Source organism: Mesoplodon densirostris, chromosome 7 (genome assembly GCF_025265405.1).
Source record: "Mesoplodon densirostris isolate mMesDen1 chromosome 7, mMesDen1 primary haplotype, whole genome shotgun sequence".
In the NCBI taxonomy this organism is placed as follows: Eukaryota; Metazoa; Chordata; class Mammalia; order Artiodactyla; family Ziphiidae; genus Mesoplodon; species Mesoplodon densirostris.
This window is the reverse complement of record NC_082667.1, coordinates 24,517,162-24,538,442: the sequence shown is the minus strand read 5'-3', so window position 1 is coordinate 24,538,442 and position 21,281 is coordinate 24,517,162. Positions and strand designations below refer to the sequence as shown.

Genomic DNA, 21,281 nt, shown 5'->3' with positions numbered 1-21,281 from the left:
ACTTTCCATGAACTCAGATCCAAATGAGTTTTGTCACTAGACTCTGGTGGAAAAACAATGTTTTCCAGGATCAGATAGCTATAGGCTTAAATAATCATTTGGCCCTCAGTGTCCAGAATAAGCACACAGTAGGTGTTCAATAAATGTTTGTTTGCGGGTGGAAGGGATAAAGGCTAAAATGTATTCATTCTTCCACTTAATAAACAGGGCCTGGGAAAATTAATTAATTTCTCCAAGACTTGCTTTTCTCATCTATAAAAGGAGATAATAACACTTCTCTGGCTGGGCTGGTTTTGAGGAGTAATTTAAACTACACATAGTCTCTAATTCCCTTTTTTGCCTTTATTTACAAAGCACCCTACTACCTTTAAAAATCAATTCCCCAAATTCATACACCTTAAAGAAAAACCCATAAAGGTATCTAAAGGCCCATTATTGGGTCTATTCAAGTATAAAGCAATATTTTTTGGCTTCTTGGTAATGCGATGGGCTTCCAGATCTGGGTCCAGTGTATTGACTCAGACTTTTGGGTACCAACCATGATCTCTGTACATTCATCTATTTTAATCCTGTGTAATGAAGCCTTAAAATTATATTCCTATATCAAACATCTTCTGGGCATTATTCTCTCTTCCTTCTGTACCCTCTCCTATGATGATTTTGAAGAGAATTCTAAGACTTCCTCTATACATCCTTTTCTCTCCCTGTTTAGACTTCTACCTGTTGGGTTCATAGAGCATCTGCGTCTCAAAAGAGCATCTCCCCAGGGTTAGATTTCCAAACTCCCTCTCTGTTACCCCTGTGGGTTCTCTGTTTAGAAACCTTTGTATCTCCCCACTGAACAGACTCATGATTCTTTTCTATTTGATTTTTCAAGAACTTTGTATTTCATTTCTTCTCAGTAGGATGGATGTTTTCACACAAAGCCAACTGAGAATTTAAAACATCTGCATCTCCGGTGTGAAGAAGCATCAAGCTCTTGCTTTTTGCTAAGTAAAATATTACATAATTAGTAATAAATAGCACATTGTCCTGTTACTTTTGGGACTCGGCCCAGGTATATGAACACATTAAGTTTAGCATGCCTTTACAGGCTATCTTTCGAACAAAATAGTACTTGGGATGCATTTCTATGGCATACTGTTTCAGATAAACATTTAAAGAAAGACCTTCCCTCGTTCTCTTTTTTTCTCAGGGCAACAGTATTAGGCAGTTCACTGTGATACCACTTTACAGAGGAGATGCAATGGCTGTGGGATGGTTCTTGTAGTGATCACTACTGGTGCCCCATACAGGTCTCCTTGTATCCTTTTACCAACTCAGCTTCTACATGTGTGCTTTGCTGCTGAGAGCTGGCACCTGCCACCTTCACAGGACTGCCCCTTGGGCATGGGCACCATCTTGCCCATATGAAGAGCTAAAAAAATGCCTAGATTTTTTGTTCCCTCATGCCCACCCCAGGGTTGGCTGTAGCCAGTGACTGATGGGTGTGGAAGTACAAAAGCCCAACTCCTGTTTCTCGAGGTGTAATTTACACTTCCCAACACCCCACAGGATCAGGCTGAGTCTGGGAGTTCAGGTGAAATCACTCGTGCTGGGTTTTTTCCTCTTTCCTATTTTGCTTCTGCAATTCCCTTACTGGTTGATCCTGAGAGTACTTCCTTTAATAAATCATTTGGACCCAAATGTGGCTCAGGGTCTGGTTTGGGGAGAAACTAAGCTAAGACAGCTCTGCTGTTTTCTTAGCCCTGGGTACCAGAGCCCCTCATGCCTCCCTAGGGCGACACTCCTGGGAGGTGATGAGACCCGAGAGAGATTGTTATCTCAGCCCTGGGCATAGGGCCTTGTTTGCCTTTCAGCACTCCTGGGAGATCTTGGGGAGGATGACTGCAACTAGAAAGGCTGCATCTCATCAGAGTGTCTCCAATCTCATCAGAGGTTCTCCAGCCTCCACAGATATATCAGGCTCCAGCATCCCACCCCCATCCCCACCAGCAGGGCTGTTTTGACCTGAAGGGATCAAGACAATGGACTTCCCTAAGCTAAACAGTGTAGACATGGAATCCACCATCCAAGGATTCTCCCTGCTGACTTGGTGCTGTCTGTGGAAAGCCAGGGACCTTTTTACAGCCCTGGGGTATAGAACTTCTCACGGGCCTGAATTATGGGTCTTAGATTTGAATTTAAGTTGATTTAAAGCAAATAAAGTTGTATCTTTTTCTCCCCTGATTTGTGCACAAAGATTCATACCCAATATAAAGTAGCTAATATGACCAGGTCCAGAAGGTCTATAAGAAATGGACACAATGATGAAGACATCAGGGAGTATGTCAGGATAATGTAGAGACATTTTAAGGAAAAGTAGCTTTTTGGTGCACACAAATAATACCACTTTTTTGTGCCCTCTTGTCAGATCAACTATATTGACTATAAGAAAAGGAAGGTCACACTCTTCATCCCTAATTTAGGGAGTGGACCCACCTTCCCATTCCCCAAATAATCACAAAACTCAGGGAGCAGTTCCAGCTGTGGCAAGAAAACAGACCTCTTGCTCCATTATATTGCTCTCTACCAGTATATCCCTGTTCACAAACTATCTTCTTATGAATGAGTCTAGAATTTCCCTATGATATACCAGACTTCAAGAATATTTGTCTTTTCCTTTGGTCTCAAAGCTGTAAGTTCAAATTTGGAGACAACATCTAGAAAAAGCCCCTAAGAACCAAAGAATCCAATCACCACTTTGCCTTTTGGAAGCCCTGTAAGTCTCTCTGTAGAGAAAGACTGGTGAAGTGCTGTTGGCTGTCCATTTCGTTGATTAATTTTCTTGCACCACCTAGTGTTCTCCGTTGCTTGTTCTTGTCCCACTTCTAAATTGTTTTACTTTAATTATCATTTATACCCTGCTTGTTTTCAGGAATGGTTTGATGTGATTTACAAAACTGCACCTAAAAAAAGCATACTTTTTCCTCTAATTTTATATTAATGATATATTTAGGGTAGCCAGAGAGCCACCTGAGCAAAAAACTAAGAGGACTACTCTGTCTCTTTAACAGGAGCTGGGTTTCAGAGCTGTAAAAATTATCTTGAGAGTTCCATCAAGGGAAAAAGATCCAAAGTCAACAATATTCATTACCCCATTATCTAGCTGGCAGTGTGGGCTGGGGTGTTAGTCTCAATTCTTAACATACTCTTGGTATCCACCCATTCTCACTCATCAAAAAGTCAAGGGAATAATTTATGACAGAATTAAAGTTCTGTTTGGGAAAGGCATTAACTTTCTCATTGGAACTTCCTTCATTCTGGAAACCCAACTTAATCTGAGACCAACACCCAGAGACAACCGTTGGACAGGCTCGCATCTCTTCCTCACTTCTTCCTATTCAGCTAATATCTGTGCCTGGTGCCTCTGGACCCAATATCTTTTACTTCCGCAAAGGTCTCTCCCAACCAGGAATAATGACACCAACTGGTGATATAAACCCCCACTGAAAACCCTTTTTATCCCTGTCCAGCCAATGGAACCCTGCCGCTCTGATGTTTTCCAGCCTTCCAAAGTTGTGAATGAGACTATCCATGTGAAATTATACTTGGACTGCACACACTGCTATTTGTTCATCTGGCAACACTTTGGAGGCTGAGGCTTACAATTAGCTATTTGATCTTAATCAGTATTGTCCTTGGCTTTGGGTACACTGTGTCTTTTGGATACCACTTTCCTGGTATTTGGATGGCCTATTTCATTAGACAGCTGAAACTCCCTGTGCCTAAGAGATGGGTCAGCTTCAAAAAATCCTCAGGAAATTCTGGTCTTTTTGTGGAGGTGGGATGAATTGGGAGATTGGGATTGACATATATACACTACTATGTATAAAATAGATAGCTAATGAGAACCTACCATATAGCACAGGGAACTCTACTCAATGCTCTGAGGGTGACCTAAATGGGAAGGAAATCCAAAAAGAGGGGATATGTGTATACATACAGCTGATTCACTTTGCCGTACAGCAAAAACTAACACAACATTGTAAAGCAACTATACTCCAATAAAAATTAATTGAAAAAAACAAAACAAAAAGATGAACCTCTCACATCCTCATGTGGTAGAGCCAATGAGCAACCTACATAACTATAGAAACTTAGCCGTCTTCTACCTAGCCGATGTGCTCAGTAAGTCCTCTTAGGGCTCCCACAAATCTCAGAAGGTTTCTGAGTCAGCTCCTGGGGATGGGGCTGTGTGGGGGGCAATAACACTAAACTACCAGGGGAAATGTCCCCCAAGGCATTCATGGTTAACTTTTCAAATATAAAATACATCCCAATGAAAATGGCCCAAACAAGGCAACACTATTCTGTTTAGCCTTGGGGATGAAGAGAATGACCTTGCAGAGGCGTCCTGAGCTTCTGAGAACATGTGAGTCCTAAGAGATCCTGCTAACTTAGTAATTCTCACCACCATCACCATTACCAACCAAAGGTCTTTCTAGAAAAAGTTGTCACTGGGAAATGTATGGCATGACCACTCTCCTCTGCACCAGAAAAAGGCTAAGATAGGAATTGTTTTACAGTTCTGCCTAATGAAGGGGGAAAATATACCAAAGAGCCCTGCCTTATCTCCTCAGTGCCTGGTACCTAACAGACACTCAAAAATGTCTGGCTGGATGAATCTGCAAAGTGGGGAGGATAATAGTACCTACCCCAGGGGGATGTTGTGACAATGAAATGAGACAGTGTCACAAAAAGCACAGAGCTTGACCTATATTGAGAATCGTGAGAATAACTACTGTTGTAATGTTTAATACTTGGATACCAATAAGGATGTCTTGTGTTTTGCAGAGAGGAAGCTTTCACCTTCTGAAGCAGGGTGAGGGACAGGTAGTGAACACCCCACAAGGCAGGAGGCTTTAAGGAAAAGTGGGAACTCTGTAGCCTTTGTCAAGGGGCTGGAGTCTCAGGGTCTGTGACAGCAAGGATGTTTGTTTCCATCAGAAGTTAATTCTGCTTTGCTCTCAAGTTCTTCTACTCTTTGCATCTTCTTCCCACTTCCCTGCATGGGCATACAGTCCAACCCAGCTCTAATGGGTTACCTCTTAACCCAAAACCAAAATAAAATCCACCCCCTGCATTAAGTCCTGCCTCAGGGACCTCGTCTGCCAAAGCAAAAGCCAAGGGGGCCCCAACAAGGAGCAGGCAAGTGGAAGCAAAGTCTTAGTAAAACAGTGGTGGACGTGGCCCATTCCACACTCAAGGGCACTCCACCCCACACTCTTGGAGACAGTCAGGCTGGAGAGTTGTTTAGGAGGCCTGACCTGTCCTCTTATTATTTGGCTGGAATGCCATCCATAACTAAAACAATTGCTGACTAGCAAAATACATCCCTTATATACAAACCCCAGTCATCTTACTCTGAATGAGAAGAGGCAATGCCTTGGTTAAGGGGCCACAGGCGCTTGGAGCCCAGCAGAGTTAACACTAAAATGTCACTGGGTCTATGTAGACTCAGAATTACCAAGAAGGAATGATCCAAATGAAAAGGAAATTTTCCCCTAAATTATAAAAGCAAACAAACAAATACCTTGATAACTATACAAGGGCAGCTTCTACTGTGTTCAGTGACCTCTTTGGCTTTCCAGATCTAAATCCAAATGAGACAGCTTCCCTCTAAACATGCTAAGAAGGATGGCAGAGATTCATCTCCATGTTAGGGAGGGAGAGGAGATGGGAGGCTCAGGTATAGGGGATGTGTAAGAAGTAAGCAGTCCACTAGCCAGTCATCTTTCTGGACTCCTCCACTCTCTGAAGGCTCTGGGTTACCAAGTGCTGGTGGGTAACAACTACAGATTCCCCGGGACTGTTTTCCATGGAGTTATCCCTATACCCCTCATACCCTCTCAGGGCAGACTGTGTATTCTCTTTTCTACCCTGTTACTCTAATAAAATATGTAAGGGATGCTCTGGAGCTTTGGTTTCCTGCATAACCACAGGGGACTGACATAAAGCCCACCCCATGTTAAATGAGTGACTATTAAAAAGTCCCATGAGAAAAAAAGGAGGCTGACTAGATAACATGATGCTTGGGGCAACCTGCTCTGGAGTTTCCCAATCTAGTTCCCCCTGACATTCCTCCACTTATCACCTCTAACAGCCCCTTCCTGGTTGTTCTGGCTACAGAGACTCCCCATCCATCATGGCAATGTTCATGTCTTCTCCTGGGATCCAGGGTTCCTTTATGACAATGGCACTGGCAGTATCTACTTGTCCTTTAAAACCCGATCTTTCTTACCTGGATACTGGTGTAATGGTAGCAATACTTAGCATCTGGCAATGATTCAGGAGGAAGAGTTCACAGAGAAAACTTAGAAAGTCTTGTGAGAATTTTCTTAAACCCTAAGAAAGGTTTGTCATGATCATCTAGTTTGTAGAAACTAGTGCCGTTACCCTAACCCCTTGTCTAGAGAATCCCTGCTTTCTGCCAAACTTTTAAATGGCCACATGGGGCCAAAAGTAGTAATAAGAATCACTGCTTCTATTATTCAATATAATAACATCAATATCAATATAGAAGCGCCTTACATGGCTCATCTCATTCCATCCCTGCCATCACCCCTAAGAAGAATTAGATAATATTTTCCTGGAATTTATAAGTGGCGAAACTGAGGCTCATAGGAGATGAATGACCTGCTCGAGATTTACTGGGCTGGTAAATTGCAGGCTTACAACCAAACCAAAGTCTTTCCAACCAGAGTCCAAGCTCTTCACCCAGGATTGCATCATCTCACTGTGAACAAAGGTGCACCTGTCTTCCACATGTTAAGGATGAAATAGGCCTTTAGAACTGTAAAAAAGCCAGTGAAATCATTCCATTTTTACCATACCTCCCCTAAGAGATCTTACAAGAATTTGCATTAATTCCAGCAAACCTAAGGCACATTATTTATCTGTGATGGGAGAGGCAATTGCGACCCACTAGGGGTCTCAGTGCATCCTCACTGCATCAGTGTTAACGTCTCCTTGAAAACCCCAAAGTTCCCAATCGCTTATTCTGCTGAGAAACGCGGGTTGGCCCTTTGAAGCTGAAGTATAAAGTGTGCCTCTCATCCTGGGCTCTTTTCTTCCCAGTCCTTGGGACAGGCTACTGGGAAACCTTCTGATGCTCCAAAACCCCAATGAATCCAGAGACACCATTTTTCTTTAATTGGTGGAAGCCGATTCGTGTTGTTCAAAGGCGCGTCAGAGCCCGCAGTATGAGCATTGTGCCCCAAGATTCAGCCCGTTTCATCACCCTTCATTAGGATTCAGAGGGGAGACGCCAGCACCGTCAACTGGGCCAGAGGAACAAAGGCAACATGGAAACTGGAGCGGGGCAATGAATCCCTCGCTCTCCACTTTTTCAAAACAAGATTCCAACCGTTTACTCAAGAACTTATTTTGTCCTCGTGTTCCATACAAAGAAACAGGAAATTTCAGAGGGGAAAAAAAGGGGCTCCAGTTTCTTACATGGTGGCCCAGGGAGGTTGGGGTCACGGAGGGTGCTGGCAGGAGGTTAGCTTGGCCCCAAAGCCGAGGAGGGGCCACTCCCCTCTTTTTGTTCTCAGCGGAGTTCACCTGGGAGCAGGGGAAGGTTGTTGCTCCTTGGAAAACATTTTGAGGAGAAGGCTGGGGTAGCTGTCCTTGAAGATTGTCCTCGGGGCTCTTGTACCCTCTCCCTAACCGAACAGGGCAAACCTGTGTTGACAGTATCTTATTCTTCATTTACTACAACACAAAATCTGAACAAGACATCTCCCCTCAGACCCACAGAATTCCTTCTAAAATAAATCCATTTCCAGCTTGACAAGAATAGACCCTGGCTTCTGACCTCCAAGTTCTGATTCTTATTTTGAGGACTGGCATTTAAAATGGTTCATCTTGTAATCTGGTAAAACATTTTGGTGGCCATTTTGACAACTCCCCAAAGTTTAAATACATGTACCCTTTGGACTAACAGTTCAACATCTAGGAATTTATCTTACAAAAATACCTCTACATGTGAGCAAAGAAACATATGTTAGGCTATTCATTGTAGCTTTCTTCATAATAGTAAAAATATTAAACGTGATATCAAGTCCATCTTAAGGGGTGATTATATGATTGTATAGACACCCATACAATGGAGGCCTCAGCAGTCATTTTTTTCCCCCATGAGGGAGACCAAAAAGGAATGACCTGGAAAAAATATCTATGATATGAGCACGGAAAATAAAAAGTTGAAAAATTGTATGCATACTTTAATCCACTTTTGTTTAAAACAGGGTTTCTCAACCTTGGCACTACTGATCTTTGGGCCAGATAACTGTGGTGGAGGCTGTCCTGTGTATTGTAGGATGTTTTGCAGCATCCCTGGCCTCTACCCACCAAATGTCAGCAGCACTCTCCCCCCTTGCTATTATGACAACCAATAAAGTTTCCAGTTTGCCAAAAGTCCACTGGGGGTGGGAGCAGGGGACAAAATCTCCCCCAGCTGAAAACATATGGACAACCTAGGTTTGCATGTCATAGAAAAAGTTTGGAAGGATACTCACCTAGTTGTTAACAGTGATTCCCCTGGGAACCGGGATTGGTGAGGGAAAACAATGTTCTCTTTTTATTTTATACACCTCTGTACTGTTTGATTATTTTTACAAGTATATATTTCTTCTGTAGTTTAGTAGAAAATCTATTTCTATTCCACTCCCACTCACTGACATACACATACACAAAGAATATAAAGAGAATAGCTCATATCAAGAGACAGTCAATCGGGACTCTCTAGAAAAGAGAGACAGGTGGGCTTTACCTGGGAAGGGAAGCCCTCTGGGAGGACTTGATAATGAGACAGGATGGTAACCACAGCTCATCAATCCATCATCTGGAGTCTCATCAAGCCAGGTGGTGAGAATGGTGTTAGAGAGATTGTGAACAACGTGGGAAATGAGGAATTCTGGCCTCTGGTTTTCAATTTGACCGAGATCGGTGTCTTGCACCCTGTACTTCAAATCCTTCATTTGCTTAAAGGATCATCTACCTTTCCACAAAACCTTTAGGAGAGCAATGCATTAAAGCAGCAACTATGAAGCAGTACCTCATCAGATTTGGTACTACATAAACAAAAGATGGAATTCTCATTAATATTGGCTTTGGCGGTTTTTTTGTTTGTTTGTTTTTGTTTTTGCGGTACGCGGGCCTCTCACTGTTGTGGCCTCTCCCGTTGCGGAGCACAGGCTCTGGACGCGCAGGCTCAGCGGCCATGGCTCATGGGCCCAGCCGCTCCGCGGCATGTGGGATCTTCCCGGACCGGGGCACGAACCCGTGTCCCCTGCATCGGCAGGCAGACTCCCAACCACTGCACTACCAGGGAAGCCTGGCTTTGGCGCTTTTAAAGCCATTTTTTAAAAAACATATGCCTAGTCCAATCTGGACAATTTAGAATTTGGAGAATCCCAGAATGCTTCAGTTTCTTATTAATTTTGAAAGAATTTCCTCCAAGGAGGTTTGTTCGGTTTTTTGAGATACTCATGAGAAAAACAATAAAGTAAAGCTTGTTTTTTTTCTTTTTTCTTTTTCTAGATGATAGACTGCTCAGGAAAAATGGTTGACGTTTGTTCAGAAATTACAAGGTAAACTGCCACAGCCAATTGTGATCATTCCCTCACTGAGTTAGTTGGAATTCATGCTGAATTTCCTAAAAGGAAAAAGAGACCTAAATCTTAAAGAAAATAATCAAACATTTGGTCCCCTACATTGATGCTAGCAAATGGCATATCAGATATCCACCACCAATATCTTCACCCAGTCACAACTATAGGGTACTAAGGAAATCACAGTTTTTGAACAACATTTTGTAAAGTAGCTAGGAAGAATTCTCTTGTCCATCTATGCTGATGTTTTGAGACCGAAAGTGATTTGAGACCAAAAGTGATTTGAGACAGTTTTTGAACCAAGCTATGAATCAGTTCATAATGACATATTTTACATTTTTTTCATCATGGTTAATTGTTTTCTTTTGTTTTGGTATTTTGCTGGATAGAATAACAATGACGAGAAGTCCTTTTTTGGCTCAAAAGCTACTCATAAATATTTTACTCACAACTTTTGGACCAATTTCCTTCCCCCCCTCCACCCCCACCCCATGATTTGACCCAGCTTCTTAAAGGCATTTTGACTAATTCGGTGATGTTTTACTGCACTCCAATTTTACCTTTATTTATCAAAGCTCTAATATCGTACAGTTAGTTCACCAAGAATTTAAGCCTTCCTTTTTTGTTCCCCCTCTGCATCTAAAGGGTAGAGCTCAGGATTTGCCATTGTCAAGACTCCAGAATATGTACAAATTCTTGAAACAAAGGGAAAGCAACATTTCTCTTCTCCACCTTGCACACAACCCAGTGAACTTAAACGAGGCAGGAACCACAAAGCAGAACATCACTTTCTAAGAATCCGGCATAATCACACTCAGGTCAGCTGTACCACCCCAAAGCAAGGAGTGCTTTGAGTCGAATGAAATGTACACTCAAGGACACACTACCGAAACTGGCTTCTGTCTACATTGTTTGCAAGGCAAGTTCATGAAAGTAATTGAAAAAAATGCATGAACTTTATAGAATGCTGTCAGACCAGGCCCCTTATATATAGGATGACCCCAGAGTTACCCGTGCACGCTAGTTAGAAGCGATGGTAGCAAACACTGCTGGTGTTCTGTCCTTGGATGCCCTTTATCTTCTCTCCCCCACCCAGTCTACGCTGTTTTACTTCCAATGGCCTGCACCTACCAACTCTTCCACTGCTCAAGGGTTATTGGAACCCCTCTGGCACACGCGTAGAAACTTAGGCATGTCCTGCTCACCCAAGGCAGCCCTTAGCCAATCACCGATTGCAGTTGGGCTCTGAAAGCCCAGCTGCCTTGCATTAAAGCCAGGACACAGTCTGAGATGTACTTCACATTCCAGATTCCATTGCCTGTTAACACTAAGGCTGGGATTTTGCCTGAAATCATGACTCTGCTTGGCTTCCTTCCCTTCTGGCCCAGCTTCCCCACCCCCTTACCAGCTTCTCCTGGGGTCATGTCCTCACACATTCGCATGTCAGGATTTGCTTCAGGGGAACACTGCCTAGGTCATTAGCTGCCCTCCTTGGCTTTCCCCAAATTTTGATTCCTCTTGCTCTTCCAAACGTCTCATTCCGTGTTGACAGCTGCAGTTTGTGGCACCTGTTTTAAGTCTCAAACTTCTGTTAGGACATACACAGGGTCTTGGTTACCAGAGACCCTTGATAGGTGATTTCTAGTCATAGTGTTTAAGTTCCTCTCTGCCAATGGCACAGTCTTGGTACTGCACCACTGGGCTGGATGTCACCTGATGCTGCCGTAGGCAGTGGTCAGTGTTTGTACCCTTCCCCAGGGCAATGGATTTGCCCTATCAGATACACGTTCTAGCTTCTCTCCTCTGGCAGAAGTTTGAGTCTAATATCGAAGAAGAGCCATGATCTGCCTTTCAAGAACATGAATTAGAAACTTCTACCTCCTTCTGAGTGAGTTATTTCTTTGTGTTTGTTTCTTCTTATTTCTGCTGTTTGGTTGAACCAGGGTTAATGAGGGCTACTGTAACTGAGCAGGACCCGATGGACCCTTCCCGGGACAGACTCCTCCCCCATATCCTCCGCTGTGGCTCCTCTCTGAAATACCTAGATAATAGTATCTGGTGCACATTTCCTGAGTTGTTTTACAGATGCTAAAACCACCACCAAGTGGAAGAAATTAACTACTTGATGATCATGGGCATGTAGCTCCCAGACCTACTGGCACCTAAGGACTGATCATGTTAATCCTTCTGACGCCACTCTGTTACCTCACCATCAACTGATCAGAGAATTGTGCACGAACTGATCACATACTCTGTGACCCGCCCTCCCTCACCTGGCCTTTAAAAATGCTTTGCTGGGCTTCCCTGGTGGCACAGTGGTTGGGAGTCCGCCTGCTGATGCAGGGAACACGGGTTCGTGCCCCGGTCAGGGAAGATCCCACATGCCGAGGAGCAGCTGGGCCCGTGAGCCATGGTTGCTGAGCCTGCGTGTCTGGAGCCTGTGCTCCACAACGGAAGAGGCCACAACAGTGAGAGGCCCGCGTACAGCAAAAAAAAAAAAAAAAAAAAAAAAAAAAAAAAAAAAAAGCTTTGCTGAAACCCTTTGGGAAGTTCTGGCTTTTCCTAGCCCTAGCTGTCCTGGACTCCTTGTAGGGTGCCCTACAATAAATACCACACTTTCCTTCACCACAACCCGGTGTCAGTAGATTGGCTTCACTGCACGTGGGTGAGCAGACCCAAGTATGGTTTGGTATTACTACTATGGTTCTGCTTGTGACTTCTGTCTGCAAGAACTGGAGAGTGTGGGTGACTCAATGGGATAGCCAGGATACAGCTCAGGCAGGAGGTGGGACTTGAGTGGTGACAGCAGAAGGGGAGCCGTCCTAGAGAACGATGTGTGGAATTCCACAGCTGGCATGACTCCAAAATTTGGATGATGGGATGGACAGAGAGTTCAGACTCTGGGCCCCAGGTGTGTGTATGGTGGTGGCTTTCTACTGTTGACACTTTCTCACTGTGTTTGAGTTCAGAATATTATTCAAGGCCACTGAAGGCATATCTTTTTGAGAGGTATTTGCAGCAGTTGAGGACAAAACTGGGTGGTTCCAGACATCCTGACTCAGAGGTAGCCCAGCCCTCTTGAGATCCACTCAATGCCAAAGCCCACATTATCCATCATCTTGGAGGGACCATGGTAGACAGCAGGGAACAACACCCCTGGCAAGCTCCCCAAACCCTCTCCACGCCAGCCCCACGTGACACCTTAACTCCCACTCCGGAGGCAAACTCACGATTTTCACAGTGCTGCCCGGTGTAGCCTGCCAGGCAGGCACACTTGTAAGATCCGGTGTTGTCAAGAAGGCAAGTGCCATCATGGAAACAAGGCGACGAAGAACATGCTGTAAGAGAAAAGGCAGTTTCTCTCAGTGCCCCTGTGCAGTGAGTCAGTCTCTTCAAGCCTCCAGTCTTTCACCTGTTTTTCAGTCTTCTTGCAATTTTTTAACTCCTTTTATTGATATCATGTTACCATTGTTTGAGGTTGCCTAAAACAGCTGCTCATTAATCAAATGTTGCTGATGTTCTTTGATGTTTTCCAAGGCCCCAGAAGTATGCTCTAGACACTTAAGAGTCTGAGACAACACACACAGGCGCACCACACAATTAAAGCAGAGGCCTGCTTCACCCCCTCCTGTAGGGGCTCCGTGGGAGACAGCAGCCTTGGGTAATAGATCATCTTTATTTCCAAGGAAGCTCAGTATCCGGGATACTGGGGGAAAGGAACCGGAAGATGATCTTCATGACACGAGTGAAAGTGTACTCAAGAATTTTCAAACACGCATTCTGTAAACAGTAGTCCCTTGAGATACTGAGAGTTAAGATCTCAGATATGGTGGGGAAATGCTACTGGTGTTCAGTGATAATTAACCAGATTCTCTACTGCAGAACTTCTCCGAACATTCCACATTCTAAGGCGCATTGTGAATTTCTAAGAATGCACATAATGTTCCACCTTTCATAGGCTTATCTGACCTGAGAGACTGCATTTTACAGAGTGTCCTGGGGACTATTTTTCTACAGAGAACACTTTGGAAAACACTAGTCTGCTCATTACCCACCAATTCCACATTCATTTACCCTGGTGTAGAAATGTATCACTCGGCCAAGTTCAACAAACCCAAATTGAGAGCTTGCTCTGTGTAAGGCACTGGAGGGATACAAAGATGAACAGGACGGGGCTTCCCAGGTGGCGCACTGGTTGAGAGTCCGCCTGCCAATGCAGGGGACACGGGTTCGTGCCCCGGTCCGGGAAGATCCCACATGCCGCGGAGCGGCTGGGCCCGTGAGCCATGGCCACTGAGCTTGCGTGTCCAGAGCCTGTGCTCCACAATGGAAGAGGCCACAACAGTGAGAGGCCCGCGTACCGCAAAAAAAAAAAAAAAAAAAAAGATGAACAGGAGCTCCCACTCACCAGATCAGAGCCTTTCTAAGAAGAGTAGGCAGTGAGTATAAACTGAAGCATGATTCAGTTAGTGTCAGAAAAGAGAGAAAGTGCTAGAAGACATTCAAAAAAAGGCAAAGCCACAGCCCATCAGAACAAGGGAAAAGGCTTAACAGGGGAGGAGAAATCTGATAGGGCCTCGAAGGGTGGGACTTGATGGGCAGGAGGTGGGAGGTGGGTTTAGTCAGAGGGAAAAACTTGAGCACAGGCGGGACGCTTAGGGTGTTTGAGGAACGGGAAGAGCTCTGTCTGACTGTTTGACAGTGGAGACCAGAGTTTCCCAGAGTTCTCCAGGGGAGGTTGAAGAAGAGACCCTCCTAACTCTCCCCTCAGTCACAGGGTCACAAGCTGGCGAGCCACTGATGCCCCCAACGGCTGCCTGCCATAAACACCCCCAGATGTATCTCAGCCTCAGCTGGTAGGGCGTCACCAAGGGGCAAGGATTCAGCCACAGGCCGACCACACCACAGCAGCAAAGCTTCTAGAACTCCCAGGCTCTGAGCAGCTGCAGAGGAGACTGACATCCCTGAAGGAGGCAGTCACACAGAGGCAACTGCTGAGAGCTGCTGTGGGACCATTCTCCGCGGGAGGAGGCTGGGGAGGGTGGGTTGTCTGCCGGTCTTGCTGAAAGGACAGGGCTGATGCCACTACTACCTGCCTCCCTGCCTGAGACTTCTGTACCACACCTCCCATAAGGAAGCTATAAGGGTCAATTGCAATTTTTAAAATTCAGTATTAAAAAAATAGAACTTCCAGCTCGAGTTTATTTTGTAAAACCCGATGCAATCCCATCTCTGAGGACTGAGCACTTTGTTCATTCTGGCCGAACCCTACTTCCTAATATGAACAGGACAGGAGGTGAAGTCAGACTCAGAGTTACTCATAAAGTATGTGGCATTTCCTATGTAGTTTAAGACTTTGAACACCTATCTGAAAGATGAGAAAGGGAGGCTCAGGGCAGGCCTGGGGCAAGGCGGCTACTGAGGGCTTCCTCTGTTCCAGACACTGTGCTAAGCTCTTCATCTGTTCTGTCTTCCAGCACCTCCTTAACAGAGCAGGATCTAGGGTTATGTCCTTATTCACTGATTAGGAACATGAGGCCCAGAGAAGCAGAACTTGTCCAAGCCACACGGCTCAATCTGCTAGGGACCAAAGCTAATGCTCTTAACCATGAGAGCCCCTAATAGAAGCTCTAGAGCCAAACTGTACAGATCCCTGGTTCCATCCCCAGAGCCGTGCAACCACAGACAAATTACCTGGGCTCTCCGTGCTGCAGCATCTAAACAGGGGAGTTAATAATTCTTAGCTCTGGTCCTAGTGAGCGTTTCTGAAATATCCCTTGCCATTTCTCTCTACCTTTTTTTTTTTTTTTTTTTTTTTTTTTTTTTTTGTGGTATGCAGGCCTCTCACTGTTGTGGCCTCTCCTGTTGCAGAGTACAGGTTCCAGACATGCAGGCTCAGTGGCCACGGCTCACGGGCCCAGCCGCTCCGCAGCATGTGGGATCTTCCCGGACCGGGGCATGAACCCGTGTCCCCTGCCTCCGCAGGCGGACTCTCAACCACTGCACCACTAGGGAAGCCCCTCTCTCTACCTTCTTAATGTGCAGGTTGCTTCTGAGAACCCAGCACACTGGGTTTTAACAAGGCTGGGCAGGGAGAAGGCGGGTCCACAGAAAGGAATGTTTGTCTGGAGCACAGCCATAAAATGCGACATTTGTCTCCCTGGCCTTTACCTGTGATCTCCTCAAAGATGGCGTGGAAGCCGTCAAAGTTCTTGGAGCCGTCTGAGTGGAAGAGGACGTGGAGCGAGGAACCCGTGCTTCGGATGGGAGCTGGCCGCTCGTTGCCACAGAAACGCTTGATGACCTGACTGTCGCTGCTGTCCCCGTCACGGATCTCAACATAGTCATACTGGCACATGTAGTCAAACTCCAGGCTCAACATGACAATCCTGTGGGTGGAGAGGGTGACAGCAGGAAACAGGTGGGTCCCGGATAGTCCTTACACCCCTGGGCAAGTTCAAGGCCAGATGAGAAACAAGTCTCTTGAAGAGTGGTGCCATTGGCCTGATGTGATAGGACAATGGTCCTGGAGGACTTGAGGTCAGATACGTTTCTTTTAATGTGTGTAGGTAGGTATTTTGTGTGCAGGTGTGTGTACGCGCATACCCAGGTGAGGGGGGCGCCACAGTCCATTCAGAGAATCTCTGCACACACTGGCTCCTCTTCCAGGAGCACTTCTCCTCCTAGGCTGCGTGGCTGGTTCTTTCCTATCCTCGGGTCTCAGCTTAAATATTCTCTCCTCAAAGAGGCTTCCCTGACAACTCTTTCTAAAGGAGACCTATTGTTTTCTTCATAATGCGTGGATACATTTTAATTTCTCACATGTATCTCCTTGACTTTGTGAGTGTGTGTGCATGCCTGTCTCCTCCCTCTGACTGCAAATTCCTCGAGGGTACAGTGTGACATCTGTCTTATTCTACCACTGTTTGCTTAGTGACTAACGCAGTGCATGGCATATAGAGACAATAAACAAATATTGCTGAATAGATGACAATGGATACTCTATCGTAATTTTACAATGGGAGAGTGGAAAAGAGTATGTTGTCTTGTAAGACCAAGTAAAGGAAAAAACTCTCTGCACACTCTTCTGTCTGACGGAAGGATCAGAAGATAATTATTCTCTTGGTAACAATACTTGCCCCAAAGAGTAGAAAAAGCAGCACCATATCAAAATTTCAGAATTGAAAGAGATCTGATATATTTGTGATTACCTTAAAGGGGTCTTGGGTTTGGAAATACTGGGGTGCAGCAGATCAAAAAAGCAGAAGGTAACCTTAAGCTCCCATTTCCAAGAGATAAGAAAAGAGGCAGTCACATCCCAGGGCAAGAGAGGAAAAGACATTTTTTAGAAGATTCCCAAGGGAATGTCTCAGTATCAAGTTCACAAAATGTACCTCTGTATCTTGTCCCTCACATTTTGGAGAAGTTAGGGATAGACAGAAGAGCTCAGAACTACAACCTGAAAAGTTGGGACCGGTGCTATTTCTACCACCTTGGGTAAAAACTTCACGTGACAGAGTTAGAGAACAATCAGGATATTCTAAATGCTCTTAAAGGTCTTACTGAAAAAGAAACCCAATCACTGAGTATGCTTAGTGTTTATTTTTCAAAAATTTTTATCACAAAATCTTTTGCTAGGGAGTGTAAGTCCTATTAACCATACTTTGTGAAACATGCTGTAGCATGTAAGGATCTGACTTCTCATCCAGGTGCCACCACCAACTCACTGGGAGCCTTGAGCAATCACTTCCTTCTCTGGGCTTTGGTATCTTAGTCTAAAAAGGGTAGGAGGGGGGACAAGGCCACCACCCAACAGAAATCACAGCTTTTTCTGAAACTGAAACATGAGACATTGCAACTTGTATTTACATTCATTCATTTGTTCACTTATTCAACACATTTGTGGCAGGTCAGCACTGTGTCAGACGCTGTTCTGGGTGCTGAAAGTACAGCAGTGTCCCAAGTAGACACAGTGCCTGCCCTCATGGAGTTCTGATCTGGGGGACAGACAATAAGCAAGGAAACCAGAAAACAAAGGAATTGTTGGCAATAGAGACAGTGGATGGACTTGAGATTATTTTACAAGTAAGGAAGTAGATTTTGTGATGACCTGGCTGTAGTAGGTGATGGAAAAGGGGGGCATCAGGGATGACTGCCAGCTTTTGGGCTGAACACTAGGCTTCAGAGTATTTATGTCCTTATTATTATCCTTGGTCAGCAGGTCCAGGTTGGACTGGCAGGAAAGAAATCTACATATTTCCAATCCTTCCTAGGGCCCTTTCCCGGGCAGGTGATGTGCTTCTCAATCCTTCCACCATTTTGGATTTTTGTTTGGCAGGGTTAGGGGGAGGGGATTTATTTTGTATCCTGTATCTCCGAGAAGCTCTTTAGAGGCCCCTGAGGGGACCATTGGTCCTGGTCCCTGAGCTGCTGAAAAATTAACATGGGGCATCTAACACCTGCCTTTATCATCCTGCCAGACCCAGCCTGGAGCCCATTCAGCAGAACCGTGTGGCCTCTCACTTGCTCCTTGAGTTAACCTTCTTCCGGGAAAGTCTACTTAAAGAAGCTTACTCCTAACCCCAGGACCTGGGGGAGCAAGAAGACCAGCTACTAAAGGGCAGCTTTGATGTGGAAGATTGAGAAGGGGACCTGATCTGCTGGATCCTTCCAAAGTGGGTATCGTGTTGCCCCTCCTGAAGGACAGAACACCATCGATGAGCCAGCTGGCACGTGGTCACCTCCAGGTGCATTGATCCACCCAGAAAATACCTACTGAAAGCCTGTGCCCTAGAAGATTAGAGATTTCCATCACCGCCAAGCTCCCCACTGGTTAGAAAAGGGAAGAGCTAGGTGGACAATGTCCCTAGGTGTCCCAGGGGAGAGTGGGCCACTCTGCTTTCCTAGAGAGGAAGAGCCGAGGTGCTTGCCAGGGGAGAGAAGATACACTGGCAGCAGGGAGCACTTCTTTCAACTTTATTTATGCAACAAGAATCCACCAAGCACCTGTGGTGTGTACTGGGTCCTGTTTCAGGCACCTGGATGCAGCAGTGAGGAGTTCTCACAAAACTGGATGCACTCGTGTTATTTATCTATACTTACAATGAACCTGGGTCTATACTTTGGACTATGGCATAAATTAGTCACATTTGTGAGGACCCCAAAGCTCCATAAGAAGAATCAGCTTATCTTCCACGCACGTGAAACAATCAGTTTATTGGCTGCAGGGCTGGTGGTTGTCTTCTGAGAACAGCCATGAAAGGAGCAGTGATGAGCATAAACCCCAGTCTAGAGTGTAAATTCCTTAAAGGTTAGACCTGTCCTTATTTCTTCCCTTCCCTCCCATAGAGTCTAGTCCAGTACTGAGCGAATAGGAAGACTTGGTCAAGATCTGGGGGTTGGGGGATAGATTGCTCTCGGTGTCCTGCAGTGTTGGTATTATTCTTGGGTCACCGTCACCTGAGCCTCACTGTCCTCAGGCAGTGAATGACAAACATCTAATTGACTGTAGCTTTACCCAGGCCTTATCCCACAAAATCACTGAGAGGTAAAGGAAAAGATTCTAATATATATTTTCTGCTTTTAAAAATGAAGTTCTGATGATTAACCCTTGGTCACTAGGATCCAGGACCTTTGGTTTTGTTACTGTGTTTCCTTATAACCCTAATTCTGACCCCAGCCCCTTACCTTAGCTGGATGATAAACCCAGGTTTGGCGTGAATGGTCCATTCACAGTGAGCATTCAGGGGGTAGCTCTCCAACAAAATCTGACCCTTTGGGACTCGTAGAACCTGGCCACATCCTAAGAAGAGAAGATTGGGGAATGAAAATTGGAGTCAACAGGAAAGAGATGGTAAAAGGTCTCAAAGCCTCTGAGCTCATCCCACATCCTTGAGCACAGAATGGAGAAAGATATTTCTATTTCTCAAGCACCTGGTAATGTGCTAGGCAATTGGCAGTGAATTGTTAATTCATTTAATCCACCCAACAGCTTGAGAAGAGAAGTAGTATCATTCCAGCTTTCCAGATGGAAAAATAGATAACCAGAGATTCAATACATAACTTGTCTAGCTACTAAGTGACAAAGCAGAGATTTAAACCTGTGTCTGAATGTAAGGTCCAAGCCACTCTCTCACCTGCCTCTCCAAGGCTGCCACATGCCAGCCTGTTGCTGCCACCTTACCAGGCTCAGAAAGCAGGCCCTCCCCGTAGCTCTACATGGGACACTGTGGCCTTTGTCCAGAGTCTAAATCTGCATAAGACCCTTTGGTCTGTGTTCCCTGCACATTCTCTACCCTACAAATATAACCCCAAAGCAACTCCTTCCTGACCCCCCTCCAGCCCTTTAGAAAACGTATGTATTAATTTGTTCTATGAGCAACTATGTGATAAGCACCTGCAGGGGGACATGAACTCCAACCATTTGGACTGGATTAGTGGTTTTCAATTTTTTTTCTACCTCCCAAGCCCCTTCTTTTTTGAGACAAACTCTTATGAAGACCACCAATTTAATTTTTAAAAATGGATCCAAGAGGGGCTCCTGGTTGAAGCAGAAGCTGGGGCCCCAAGCCCTCCACTCTCACTATCACCTTGGTCTCCTGAGTTACCTCCAAGGAATCCCCAAGATTTGAAAACCACGGAACAGAGTCTTCATTAAATTATATCATATCTTCTAGTGTTAAGCAGAGATGTGTAAGATGCACCTTAGTTTTACAAAAGAGTTTGGGGGAAATGTCTTGAATTGGTGTTGTAGAAAAAAAAGTTATCTGGGTCATGTAAATAAACTATATTTTCTACCATAGTTGGCAGACTATGATCCATGGGCCAAATCCGGCTTCCTGCCTGTTTTTTAAATAAAGTTTTATTGGAACAGAGCCACACCCATTTTTAACGCATTGTCTAAGGTCAGTTTCCAGCTATAATGGCAGAGTTGAGTAGTTGCAAAAAGGAGGCAGTAGAATCCACAGAAATGAAAATATTTACCATCTGCCCCTTTACAGAAAAAGTGTATTTAACCCTGTTCTACAAAGAACCCAGTTTGACCTCATAAATTCTGGACATGTGGTTATCTTCAATAACCTCCCCAAATAAATTCTCATCGCTCAAAAGAAAAATATGAACATCAGCGGATGGTCCCTCATGGCAGGATAATGTTAGTAATATTTCTACAGTGTTAGGAATACAGCCCAAACTCTGCTTTTGACAAGCTGTGAGGTCTGAAGCTTGTGACTTTTGCAAAACTGAGTGCTAGGCAGCATGAGTCATCTCATCATTAGGATGTTTATTGCTGCTGCCCGGCACCACATGGGAAACATCTTCCACCACTTTCCATGTGGGACTCTTGTCTGGGCCAGGCCTCCATTCCCTCTCTCTCTCTGCAATTCCAGCCTCCTCGCATCCATCCTTGTCTCCCAACTTTCCATTCTCCACGTAGCAGCCAAAGCCACCCTTTAAATAAGTAAATTTGATCACATTACTCTCTGGACTTGACCCTCCAAAGGCTGGCCACTGTGCCTCACCTTCCCACAGCATCCACGGCCCTGCCTCATGGACCACCCAGCCCTGCCCTCTGCCCAGTTTCTACCACCACCCATCTGGTCTTCATGCAGCTACAGCCACACGGCC

At 45.1% G+C, this 21,281-nt stretch overlaps 1 protein-coding gene across 2 annotated transcripts in view; it reads right to left on the bottom strand.

Moving 5' to 3' along the window:
- PAMR1 (peptidase domain containing associated with muscle regeneration 1) overlaps positions 1-21,281 on the bottom strand; it is a 175,566-nt gene that overhangs the window by 13,811 nt on the left and 140,474 nt on the right. For both annotated transcript variants that reach the window (XM_060104036.1, XM_060104035.1), the window contains exons 4-6: positions 19,344-19,458; positions 15,828-16,045; positions 12,887-12,994 (exon numbers count right to left, since the gene is read on the bottom strand). In XM_060104036.1, coding sequence (XP_059960019.1) covers positions 12,887-12,994; positions 15,828-16,045; positions 19,344-19,458 — 441 coding nt within the window. The remainder of the gene's footprint in view (positions 1-12,886; positions 12,995-15,827; positions 16,046-19,343; positions 19,459-21,281) is intronic.